Source organism: Accipiter gentilis, chromosome 1 (assembly GCF_929443795.1).
Source record: "Accipiter gentilis chromosome 1, bAccGen1.1, whole genome shotgun sequence".
Classification (NCBI taxonomy): domain Eukaryota; kingdom Metazoa; phylum Chordata; class Aves; order Accipitriformes; family Accipitridae; genus Astur; species Astur gentilis.
In genome coordinates, this window is record NC_064880.1 from 3,102,047 (window position 1) to 3,115,313 (window position 13,267).

The 13,267-nt window shown below is 41.3% G+C and overlaps 1 protein-coding gene across 1 annotated transcript in view; it reads left to right on the forward strand.

The window, feature by feature from the left end:
- The window catches only part of SSU72 (SSU72 homolog, RNA polymerase II CTD phosphatase), a 29,525-nt gene extending 22,681 nt beyond the window's left edge, over positions 1-6,844 (forward strand). The window contains exons 3-5 of the mRNA XM_049816146.1: positions 3,593-3,732; positions 5,549-5,667; positions 6,706-6,844. Of these exons, the coding sequence (XP_049672103.1) occupies positions 3,593-3,732; positions 5,549-5,667; positions 6,706-6,807 (361 nt within the window). The 3' untranslated portion in view covers positions 6,808-6,844. The remainder of the gene's footprint in view (positions 1-3,592; positions 3,733-5,548; positions 5,668-6,705) is intronic.
- Positions 6,845-13,267: the final 6,423 nt, after the last annotated feature.

Here is a 13,267-nt window from a genome sequence, read left to right on the forward strand (position 1 = left end):
GGAGAATAGTTTATACAGTATCTTTAATTGAAGTTGCTTTCAGTAGAGACTTTTGGAGAGGACTCGGCAAACTCAAAACATTTTGGTATTTTAGAACTTGTAAACAACCGGGGGGGGGGGAAGGCATTTAGAGAGGATATTGTGGATCATTGGTATTTTCTTTGGTGGTGTTGCACTGAACAATTTCTTGTGTCCATGCTTTTGCCACATAATATTGGCAAGAGGGTTTGAAGTTTGAAGTGCCCAGTTCAAAGCAAACGCTTGCGTGAAAGGTCATCTGCAAAAACAAACACCGAATATGAGAGAGAAGAGAGAGAATGCATCAGTATTTCTTGCTGATGCTCAGGCAGTTGGTAGAATCCGCTTGTTCTTGCTTTGTCAATGATCTAGGTTTCCGAACAAAACCAGACTGACCCCTGTGTGGTCTGTTAAGTACAACCACTGCTGGCTATGCCGTGCTGAAGAAGGGGGAAGAGACTGTACTGTCTTGGCTATATGCATCTTTCAGTTACTGCTCATAGCTATAAGTATTCTCCGGGTCCTGTCAGCGAACAAGTTACTGATAAACTGATTAGAGGCGTAAAGGATGGTTAGCTATGTGTATTGGGCAAAGACCTATCAAATGGATTGTAAAAGGCATTTCCGGCATCTCTGATGGGAATTTTAAATTTAGGTAGCAGAAGCTGTGAAAGCTTTAGGGGTTTAATCTAAACACACACACGTAACTATTTTTTTAAAATACATGTGTATCTTCAGTTCATTGTTATGGAATGTCCTTAAGTAAATGGAGAGAATGCACAGTCAGTAACAATAGAAACAGCTGGGTATAGCTGTCTCCATAAGAATGAGCAACAATGCTGTGTCTATTGGAAAAACTCAACTTGTATTGCAACATCTCTTTTTTTATATCAAGTTTTAGCATTACTGAGTTGTCATGCATAAATTTCATTATATTGTGGATCTGTTTAGCATAGTTACTCCAATAAAAGTGATATCTGAATTGGACTCGCTGTAAAAATGTGATGGATTTCCTATACCGAGAGTTTGCAGTAGGTGAAGGCCTCTTAGATAAATGTATGCATGTTTTCTTGACTTTCTGAGCATGGTAGTGTTCAGAAGGCTGCTACGGCCAAACAACATAACAGCACTGAAAGTCAGGTGAAAATTCTGTGAGTACCTTCTGAAGAAGTGACTGCTGGAAGGAAAGAGCAGAGATGCATAGGATAGGGAGCGTGGAGTTGAAATCTGTTGGAAGGGGAGCAAAGTCTGACTTAAATGATTCAACATCTGGCAGTATAGAGGAAACCATTAATAAGTTGTAATATCTTGGTGTTCACCTAAGCTCATGAAGAGAGAGAAGCTGGGTTATGCTTATGCGTTGAAAACAATCATGCAGATCACATCCCCTGCTTGCTGAAAGGATGGTATGCTGGTTTTTTCCAGGTGAAAAAGACTTCAGACGACCAAATATGAAAGCATCATGAATCTTAACTGCTTGTTTCAGCCTCCTTTTATAGGCAGATGGGCCCTTGGAAAAAAAATAGTTGTAAGTTGGCAGCAGAAAGCTCGACTCCATAAAGCAGAAAGCTTGACTGTGTGGGTTTTTTGCATATGCATAATTCTGTCTCCAAGCTCAGTCAGGAAAGCTAGGGGACAGATGCCAGCAACATTTTATCCTAGAAAGGGGGGAGGAAAAGAACCCAAAAAAGTGTGTGGGATGTTGTGGATTTTTTTTTTTTTCCTTGAACTGCACGATGTAGAAATGAGGACTATAGAGCCCAGAAAGGGCTCACCTTCAAACTGAAAAAAGCAATGCAACCAGGTGTTTACAAGTATTTTGAAAATGGCTGTTGCAGTCATTTTTGTGCTCTGCAAATAACCAGAGGTCTGAAATGGCTACATTGAAGTGGATTTTTTTCCAAGCATGACAAACCCAAGGAGACTTTACAGGGATGCTGTGAGGAAGCAGTGGGTGCTGGTGTACAAGAGCTGCTTGTGAGATAGCTTTTGGCTATAAAGGACAATTCTTTTAATTACATAGGGAGAAATCTTTTGGGAAAGAAGAGTGGTAAAAGGCTTGGGGGTGACCTGAAGAAATGCAGTAGAAGTCAGTTGGCTGAGAGACAATTGACAACATATATTTGCGATAAACAACATATTATTCAGTTTGTGATTCAAAATTGAAATTTTCTTTAGTCAGGTAGTTAAAGGGCAATGATGCAGACGTGCAAGAGAACTGAACATTTTTTCCATATAAAGTAGACTCTTACAGGTAGAAAGATGGGTTTAATTTTTAATACAGCTTAAACTTGAAAGACTTAAAAGCTTGGGAGGCCATTTGCTTGAAAACTGTGTTCAAGAACACTTTGAAGCATGTAGATTAGCAGGTGCAGATCTGGCTACCTAGGGCGGTAGAACTTGAGATACCAGAGGGCAGCTGCAAAAAGGTAGACAGAAAGTTCTCGGTCTTTTGTGGAACTGTTCTCTGAAAAGAATTAAGGTACCTGCTAGGTATGTGTATGACCTTTTCAACAAGGAAATAGGCCAAAATGACCTCTTACAGACTTGCTACTAATGATGGAAAATTTTTTTCTCAGAATCCTTCTGTTATCTCAAGAAATTATAGACTGTTATCCTTACTGCTATTTTGATTTGAAAATATATACTTAGATGGCTAAAAGTACTGCTGCTTCAAAGCAAGGAAGAGATGCTTCAGTTTCCAGGCTTTCTTATTTCAAACCTTTCCTCGTATTCCTAATTTACCCATAAAACTTTACCTTCAGAGGGAGTTTGGTTTTAGTCAAGTGAGCAGATTTATGGAACAGTCAATCCTGGTGCGTTCCTAATGAAACTGCATGTCCCAGAAGGCTGAGAAGACGGTGGGATTAGTGAATCCTGTCTGAAAGGGGGATACAGGATGTAAATTTGAGCCTCAAGGTTATGCTACCAGCATAAATATAGCTACCAAGCAGCATGACAGATTCCTTTCACACAGTGACTGAAGTTCTGACAGGCATAAAGTCAGTGGTGTTCTTCATTCCCATTTATGTATCTTGGGATATTTTTAAGGGATTATGCTTCCGTGATTTATTTCACTTTCTTTAGAAGTTCAGTTGCATAAACCTGAGGCCTGCGTAGGACTTCATGCAGATGTGCAGTTGACACTAGAAACGCCACATAATTGACTTTCAAGATAGAGGCCCCTGGAGTGAGGGGCAGTGACTTAAGTGAATGTAGGACATTCTGCTCACGCAAACAGCTAAGTCCGTGTGTTCCAAGCATTATAGATATAAAAATAGTTGCCCAAGAAAAGTTGTCCTTCTGAGGAACTCTGCTTTTATGAGGGCCTTTTAAAGCTGTCTCTGCCGTTGTACTAATGACAGTGGCAGGTCTCTGAAAAACAGAAGCTGCATGAATTACCCTGATGGGGATCATGCTGCCACCTTAGGAATCTATTTAGTGGTCACCGATCTTTATATTTGCAAACAGAAAGAATCTAATTTTAAAGATACAGTTATTTAACGTGTACTGGTCATTTTCTCAAAAACATGACTTTTCTTAAAGTAAAGGTACTTAACTCAAGCAACTTCAGATACACACAGAATGGGATTTTACACATGTTGGACAGAAATAAGAGAATCAAGCCAAGACCAGAAAGATTCCAGAACTGCAAAGATGTTTTTGATTTGATCCTAACGTGTGAAGAAAGAGTCTATGATCAAGTAGTAGAAGGTAAGGAACTCGAACTGATAAACCAAGTTAACTTTGAGTGCTTTTTTCCCCTGCTCCCTGAAGTCTTTCACAAATCTGGAAACACATCTGTCTCCTCTGACTACTGCTGCTGGAACACCAGCACGGACAAGAGCTTGCAGTCCATAGATGTAGCCTTTATGTATCAGAGAAGTGATGGCTGAATACTTATTTCTAAAAGATGCTGGTGTTGGCAGCTACACAGAATGTGTGTATATATAGCAATTTTAAGGGCTGACATAAAGAAATAGCAAGCATGGATCTAGAAAACTAGCAAGTTGTACACGATGAGCATTTTTTCACCCTGGGTTGGTGGAGACGCAAAATCTAAGCTGCCTTCCTGATGCAACTTTCCTTCCCTTCGCTGCGGAAGACTCCCTGTGACCTACCAAGCAGTTTATCCACAATAAATACCTTCTGTACAGGTGGAGAAACTGTTCTTGAGTGTGGTTAACACTCTGCAAACATGCTATGGCTTTGCCCTTAAATAAAGTGAGATATGCCAGAAGAGTCTCAGTTGGGGATTGGGTTCTGCATGAACACAATGCAGCAAGCTTGATGTGAACTCACTGAAAGTTAAAGGCTTTCAGCAGTGACTCAGCTCCTGGGCTGAGAACCCTCTCTCTGGAAATGCCGGATACAGGCTTATGTGAGGTTTAAGGTGTTTCCTTCACATTGAAAGACCAGCCAACTGAATTAGTATCGTACACATAATTTAAGAGGCTGTTGCCTTGCCTTTTCGGTCCTCGGTGGTCATGCACAAGCAATACAGAGCACAACATATTTGGGCTTTTGCAAGCTGAGCAATTAGTGTTCTGAGTGTTTAAGCGAAGTGTTTGAAATGTATTGGTAAGTTCTGAGAGCATCTGCCCTGGTACTTGAATGGATCTTCAGCAAGTTCAGCATGTCTCACATAGAAAGTAGCTTTCACCTGAATGTTTTAGGTGAGTATCCTGAGGAAGGGAGGTGAAGAGCAGCCACTTGTTAATTTTCTAGTTGTGCATCTCTCTTAACTTCATGGTAATGTCCTTCATAATTGACCAATGAAAGGAAGAAGACTTGAGTGTTACCAAATGGCTCTAGATGTGAAAGCTGAAATTTTTAAAATGGAGGCCTCAACGGGTTTGCCAAAATAAAGTTGCCGAATGGGGTTAGGAGAGAACAACTTGTAGCTTAAAAACTGTGTGTGTGATAGGAAGGTTACGGGAGAGAGGCATAACAATAATACATGGGTGGATTAGTAGGAAAAGGATGTTTTGTTTTTTCCCCCTTCACCCCTTGTTAACAAGTGGAACACATTAAAGCTAGGGTTTTCTAATGTGACTATCAGTGCTTAACTTGTAGGAGTTCACCTTGCAGTTTAATTTTCAGAGTGTCGGATGTACAGTGGTTGTTTTGTGGTTTTTTTTTTAAAAAAAAAAAAAAAAAACCCAGGCAGTTAAAACTCTGCAGGTGAGGAAGCCCAAAATCATTCTTGACTTTTGAGAATCTTGATCTTGGTCTTTAAAGACTGTCAGAGTGAGGTGAGCAGTAACTTTTCTTGACCAGGGCAAGTAAACTGTCACGACCCTTCCACAAAACAGAATTCTTCTGTTTCCAAAATCCATCTCTTATTTTAAAAACAAGAGGGACTATTGTTTAAGACAATATTAAATAAACAATTTTCTAAAAACAAGTTTGGGGAAGGCGGAGGTGGACAATGTCTATGTATATTTAAAAATCTTACGAATACTCTGTGTAAAATACGATACCATTCCACCCAAAGTTTTGCTGTTTCGTGTGTTTTGTTTTCAAATAGATTTAAATTCCAGAGAGCAGGAGACATGTCAGCCAGTACATGTGATCAATGTGGACATTCAGGATAACCATGAGGAGGCAACCCTGGGTGCTTTCCTTATCTGTGAGCTCTGCCAGTGTGTAAGTAGAGAGGACTCGTTGCCTGTGGGTACCTTGGACCCAGCTGACTGCACAGGGGTTGGGGTTTGCTTAGTACTCCTTAAAGGTGCTGCATATTGCACGCCTTAACTACAATCTGTGTCAAGAGATGTAAGTTTCCAAATTCTTCTGGTTGGTTTTGGAGCTGTTGTGCAAACGTGGTTTCTGAAGTGGACTCCGTGCATTCAAACCCAATGCATTCATAGCTTACGTGGAAAGCAGTATTGCAAAGCGCTGTGCATAACCATTACACATGTTGAGCCCATACTCAAAACGCTGCTTATGGCAAAAAAACGTCCATTTTGAAAGCAGTTGTAATACGTGGGATTTAGACATCAGAGTTGCATTCTGAATCACGATATACTTGGAAAACATCCTATGTAGGTGTATTTCATAGTACCACCCTGTTGTGTGTATGATGTGGAAGAAAAAAATGGTGCTTTCTGTCATCCATATTCAGGGGCCCTAGCTCTTGAAGTAAGACTGAAATAAGCTGCACTCAAAACAGTCGATGTAACTGTGAAGAGAACAGGGAAAGGATCTGTGTCCTTTTACAGCGTGCAAGTTGATGAGTTCACCTATTCCAGTGTGGCAACAGGCTTTTTTTTTTTTTTTTTTCACTCCAGCCTGTGTGATCTATTCTGGTCTTAAACCTTTCCAGATTCAAAAAGCCTAAGAGAGTTCAAGGACTTGAAATTTTAGCCATCTGTTCAGTGTGCTTGTAGCTATTCTGAAGCTTCCATTTGTTACCTAGTGAGGAGGAATGTTGCCTACTCAACAAAGTATTAGTTAAGTGCCAGTTCAGTGGGTTGGAGAAGGAAGGATATGCAGATAAACATGATGCAGAATATATGTACATTTGGGAATGCTGGGAATCTCAGTAAAGCACCCAGTGCTGCACTATTTGGTACAGCCTGCTGGTTTAGATTTCGCAGGAAGCCAAAAGCATTGAATTATTACAGTTTTCTAAACTATATCATATCCTTGGAGTCCGGTTGCTTAGTATTTTTTCTCTTCTAGATACAGCACACAGAAGACATGGAAAATGAAATAGATGAGCTGTTACAGGAATTTGAAGAGAAAAGTGGAAGGACTTTTCTTCATACTGTCTGCTTTTATTAAAGCACATCTGTCTCTTAGGCCTTAATACAGATGAGGGAAGCATGTGTTTAAAGTTCTGATTATACTGTATTTTCCTGGAAAATGAATATTGAAATTTTTTTGTTTCAGAACTCCTTTTCAGTGTCTTTTTGTTTTGTTTCAGGTATTCTGTCACAGGTAGGCAGAGATACTGGCTGGGGTTGTACATATGAGATGATTAAAAGTATACACAAAGGCCACCTATTTAAAAAAGAAAATCAAGTTTTTCTTTAAATCCTACTTTAATTATTACAAGTAGGTTTTTAATTATAAAGAGAATGTTTCTTGAATATAAGTTTATAATGTATTTTTCCAGCTTACAAATTTATTTTATTTCAGTTGTGCTTTTTTTTTTTATTTTAATGTGACAGAATGGCTGAACTATGTGAGGATATGAATGGAACAAAGAAAAACGAGTATCTGTATATTATTAGATATAAAGTTGGAAGCATCCAATAAAAATGAAAAACCTGTAAGTGTTTCTGTTTTCAAAATGGAAGCTAAGTAAGCGTGACTGTTCTCTGTGAGGTAAACCACAAAGTATCTGAAGCAGCACGAGAATGCTTATTCATCCAAAGTGTCTTGGAGAGGGTAGTGACAGCAAGAAGATCTTGGTAGGAATCAAAAGACCCGAACTGTGTCCCTTATTCGGAGAGGCTGTGTATTTGGGCAGCTTATAAGGATTGCTGATCCTGTGTTGAGCTAAAGTGAACTGCTTTCCCTGCGTGAATTAGGGCACTACCATGAAATCTTTTGGGATCTTAATTGCTTTTGAATTATCGTGTTTGAGATTAATAAGACTGTGAGGCTGTAACTGTAGCAGTGAGGGCCAACTATATATATGTCTTCTATAAGAAAGATGGGGAGAAATGGCAAACTCTGCTGTCAACAAAAATAGTTTAAAGCATTCTTTTTAACTGAAGTATCTCTTGAATAGCATTTTCCTCCCATACAGCAATAATAAACGTGTTTGTCATGGCTCAAAATCCAGAAACAGAGTACGTGTATACAAAGAGAGCAAAAGCTCAGACTTCTGTTTGATGAAACTGATAAAAGTGAAACCAAACCAAATTATTAGAAGTTCAAAATCTGAATGGTAAAGTGTTGCTGCTTACAGGCAAGAGAAGATGTTGAAAGTTGTTCTATTAAAGGAACCTGTAAACGTGTTCGAGCAGATGAGGTCTGTGTGCTCTTTAATACTTGGGTATGCGAGGACAACTTTATAATCATCATGTTAAAAAGTGCAGTAGCATGAAATGGGGTTTGAGCTCCTGGCTTCTTTCTCATTCTGTCACTGCCGTCTGACAGCTCCCATGGACTGCCTAATTTTCCTTAACTTCACTCGTTTTGCACATGCAGGAAGTTAGTGCCAAGTACTTTCTCTCAATTTAGGGCAATGTTACCCATCAACGCAGACAACTTCAGCTGTGTATGTGGTAGGTCATATGGCAGTGCTACTTAACCTCTTTCAGTGAACACACTCACGTAATATTAAAAAGTATCTGCTGCACACCTGAAGACTCCAAGTCTGTATCTGAAAATACTTCTTTGCAGTTGCAAGTCTTGAAGGCTGTCGAGTCAGGTCCCCAAAGAAATCTTATACCTCTCTCTACTCCTGGGATCTGGGGGTTGATTGTGGTTTCAACTGCCTTGTGGGAAAATGGAGACCTCTGCCAGCTCAATCTGTGTCCTGGACAGTGTCCAAATGGGTCATCGCATCATACTCGGGTCCCAGGAATCTTTAATATTTCTGAATTACCTGTGCTGTTTTTCTTGTCTGTTAAAAATACTTAAAGCGAAAATTTTGTGGAGAATGAATGAACAGATCAGAACAATTAGGGGATGGGGAGTTCAAGCAGCAGTTGTGATAAGGTTTGCAGAGTGTATGTTTTCTGATTAGCTTGTCCTGTCCCATTTTGATTCTGGAGATTCTGTATTTGAAGGATTTCATTCAGCCTCCTCTGCTTCTGCTCATTTGTCTGTCTGATACTGTCGCTTGTTACCATGGGGATATTTACAGCCAAAGGAAGATGATGATTCTTAGTTGATCTCTTTAAAAAGACATTTCAAGCAAGCACGGTAGTGAGTATTTTGAGCCAGAGTTTTCCTTCCCTATACAGTATCAGTACTGAAGTCCACTCTGTGGTAAGGTGAAACCTGGAGAGCATTTGAAAGTGTTTTCTACTTTTAACTTAATTCATCCTAAACAGAGCTCTGTGTTGTTATTTTAATGAAAGGCAGTAAAAACACAAACAGGATGTTTTAACCCGTGTTTTGTGTGTATGTGGAGATCTGCTTTTTATTGCATAAGGATTCTACTTCTCACGTGTGTAACTGGCAGAGAATTCTGGTTGCTGTAGTGGTAAGTATGGATTAATTGGTAGAACTTCAGTTCACTGCATCCCTTCAGCTGAACTGAGAAGCCTTGGTCTAAAAACGTGATGTAATATACAGGACGTTACAGAATTGTTCTTTCCATCCTGAATGGTCTGTTCGTAAGCAAAAGCAACGCTGGGAGCTGGCCATTTGTGATTTGTTTATTTACCAATGTGCAGATGGATGGATGGATGGATGACTGACCTGGATGGACAGGCAAGTATTCCGAATGATCCACAGTCCAGTTCAAAGTATTTCAGATTTCTGTGAGTAAAACTTGTTCTTCAGCTAAAGCTGTTCTTACTCTGACATATTACTTCTCATTTAACTTACAGGTTAGTGAAAAATGTATGCATTTATATAGTTACTTTGTCTCCATATGCTTCATTTGCATTGCAATCTACCGTGAAGCTCAGTTTATACAGGGATTCTGTGGGGTCCTAGTCTTGTTTGAGAGATACATATGTTTATACACACACAAGTATGTATGAAGGTATAAAATAAACTCTGGCTAAATACAAGGTCAAAGTTACTTTCTGTGTCCAAACGAAATTTCATGAGAAACTTTCAGTTTAAAGGAAATGGGGAAAAATAACGTATTTTTCCTTTAAGAGCGGGGTGGCGATATATATGATGGTGGTGTGCTCTTCCCTGCCTTGTAGATACATTGATACTCCCGTTGATGAGCACCAGTGCTGAAAGATGGTCCATTTCTTCTTAGGTCCTGTAGTTGGCCTTCTTCCTGTTTAACGAAGGAAAGCAGTGAAGGGTTAACGCCTTGTGAACACAGACTGTGAGTATTCAGCATGTGGCTGTGATGGGAGATTTCTGCTGTAAATGAGTTTTCAGCTATCTAGGCTGTTCTCCCAGTTTCCGTAAGGCCAGCAGGGGTGGCTTTAAAATGCAGATTCCCCCAGAGGTTTCCCCCCACCTTTCTAAATGTAGCGATCATGTTTTGTCAGCATTTCTCTCACTTTTTTGAGTTTCTATGAAAGGCCATATTGATTAAAGAACAGTTGAAGTGCGTTTATAAGATTTTGCTCTCTTGCTGCCGTGAAGTTGATGCTACTTCCTGCGTGGGCAGATCTTTGCCAAGAACTTCTTGAGGTTTCCACCGCTCACATATCAGCCCTCTGCAGATCCTATCCATAAGGCACAGAGCAGGAGAGCCCTGTTCAGTTCTAGTTTGCAGCCTGTTTTTCTTTCACACAAGTCACTCTCGATTTTGTGTCCGTTTTCTGTGTTTCTTGTCTTGCTGAAGACCTTCGTAACATCCACGAACATTCTTCTTTCTGTCAGAGATGTCAGCACGTCTTTTAAATAGGTTTATATAAATAAAAGTTTGTGATTAAAGAGCAAGGCCTTCTCTCCCCTCTGTACTGCTGGTGTCTCACCCCTGAAGTTCTCTGCTCGTTGCCTGCCTATAAGGCTCACCGCACAAAGTTAAGGCAGATAACGCAATGGGACCGAATGTGGTGGAAAAGAGCATTCTTCCCTCGGTTTCCATATTGCTGGATCCGACTGTGCAAAGATCAATGATCCTAGCTCGATTTCCCCAATGCAGCAGCCTAATGAATTTGTTGCTAGGCAGATTATTCAGCTTCAACTTCTCTCTCTCATACATTTAGAAGCTTAGGAGAAAGTATCGATAAAGACAAACGCAAAATGCTTGTTACCAGCACAGGAACTGTGAAAAGAATGGGGGAATAAAAAACAGTCAGTGGAGTATAGGGAGGGTATAGGAGAGCTGAGTGGGTTCTTATGGTAGAGAAAAAAAATTAAAAAGGAAAAAGGAGAGAAATGCTAGCCCTAGTTCTTGTTAGACTCTTCTATAGATTCTGACTTGTGTGTGCACCACAGAACGCCGGCTGAGGTCTGTGCTTCCTTCAAGAGGAAAGTAGAGGGAGTCAGTTCCTGTGAACGTGACTTGTGATAATATTCCTACCTGGGGCTGCATAGTCACAGGGAAAAAAAAAAAAAAAAAAAATCTGAGGTGGCTCCGATACAGGTATCTCTGGCCTTTTTTATCATCTTAGCCAGTATTGCTGGCATTTTAAAAGGTATTTTATACGGAGGGAAGGGTATGTTCGCTGTATGCCCTCGGGTGCTGAGAACTAAAGCAGGCTGGGTGGCAGTGCCAGGTCACGCAGCAGGTTGGGTCAAAACAAAGGAAAAGGCAGTGGTCACTTGTCAGGGACTGGCCAAATGCTGCTGAGCTCTTGTAACGCAGACCGTGGAGTTGTCTGCGTGAGGATGGTGGTGACAGTACGACACGGGACTTGGAAGCTGAACAGGAGTCACAGGTAGCGTGGATGCTTGTTTTCAGAAAGGAGCAGCTTACTTCTAGCAACATGAAAGCGATTAGGGACAAGTTGAACAAAACCATTGCGGTGGCAACCCGAAACTGTCTAATCATCTGTCGGCACCTACATTAAAAAGACAAGTCTTCGCTCATACAAGTAGAATGTCGCTTTGCTCAAATAGAGTCGGTCCCTGCTGCCTCTTTTCATTAGATGGAAGTCACTAGAGAAACTTCTTGGCCTTGTTTCCCCTAGACACGCAGACGAAGGGCCGGAGCGGCTGAACACCATGCGTGGCCTCGGGTTGTTCTTGGGGCTCTAGCTAACGGGGCTGTGAGCAGCCAAGAGTTCAACGTGTGCTAGCACTGAACGGCACAGAAACGTTGCTGTTGGTTTGTTCCTGCAAGAGCAGGCGGTCTGTTCAGGTTTGCCCCAGTTTGTCTCCGGTCTGATCCCTGCCTTGGCTGTGCAGAACTCCTCGCTTCCACCACGGATTGCTGGGAAGAGCTGCTGCTTGAGAAACTCTTGAGTCTGTACCGAGGCTTGGGAGCAAATCTAGAAGTAGCGGGGTCAGGAGGATGGGACAAATCAAGCTTTACAGGGTCCAGCCAAGTCTGGACATGCTGAAAATGGGCCAGCAAGAACAATGAGGAAACCTGTTTGACTGACACGCTGCAGTAAAGCGAGTGTGAGATGATCCTGGCTGCAGAATGGCAGATGTCACTTGGTACTCCTGCCGGCTGAAGGAGGCTGAAGTGGAGAGAGGAGAAGGAATTTCTGGTATAATTCCGTGTCACAGAAGATCATTGACTCAAACGTTCTGTGAGGCGACTGCATTTAATAAAGTCTGTGATAATTTCATGGCCGCTATCCACATTCGCAGCCCTGTGAGCCTGTCACATTTAGTATAAATCCTGTACTCTGCGTAGCGCCAGTGGGTGCAAGAAAGGACCCTTGCGCTACCCTGTGTGTTAGCACCATTTTGCGCAGGACTAGGCTGAAAGCGATCGGAACGGTGATGTTTAGAATCCCCGTCAGCCAGGACTTTTGGTCCAAAAGGACGACAAGGGAAGACGGCTCCTCCGGAGCTGGGCTGTGAAATTCGCCTTATACCCGAGTCAAGGACAAACCCTTTCCTCGGTTCCTGACCCAGCCTAGTTTGTGGGGATGGCTGGGAGATCAGAAACATCGGCTGATGGCCAGGCAAAGCTTCAGTTGCAAAAACCGAGACTTGTTTTCCGATTGTCTGTTCTCTCCTGTGATTTTATTTGGCCGTTACTTGAAAAACGCCAATGTTTTCTACAACTAGCAGAGTAACTAGCTGCATTAGCGCTGCATTACTTTCACTGAGGTCTGCATATAGATGGTAGAAACCATCTCGTAGCTCAGTAAGAAGGGAAAGCAGCTCAAGAGGGCTGTTGAGGATGGAACGCTGATGGGTTGGGCAGGATTGCAGCGAGAAGCGCCTTCCCAGCCTTGCTGCTCTTTTGCATGAAGTGCCTGGCTTATCAAATGTTTCATGTGTGTGGTTTAATTTAAAAAAAAAAAAAAAAAAAAAAAAAAAATCTGCAATGCAATCTGTGCTCTAATTTGAGGACACCATTTAGTGATTTTAATTGTGTGACAGTATTTTAGTATTTTCAATACCCAGTAGTAGGTTAATGACTGTTCCTTGAAGAATGGAGTTTATATAACACAAGTCATTACATAAGAAGGCTGATTGTGGCCTGAGGAAGAGAAGGAAAACAAATATGCAAGAATGCAAA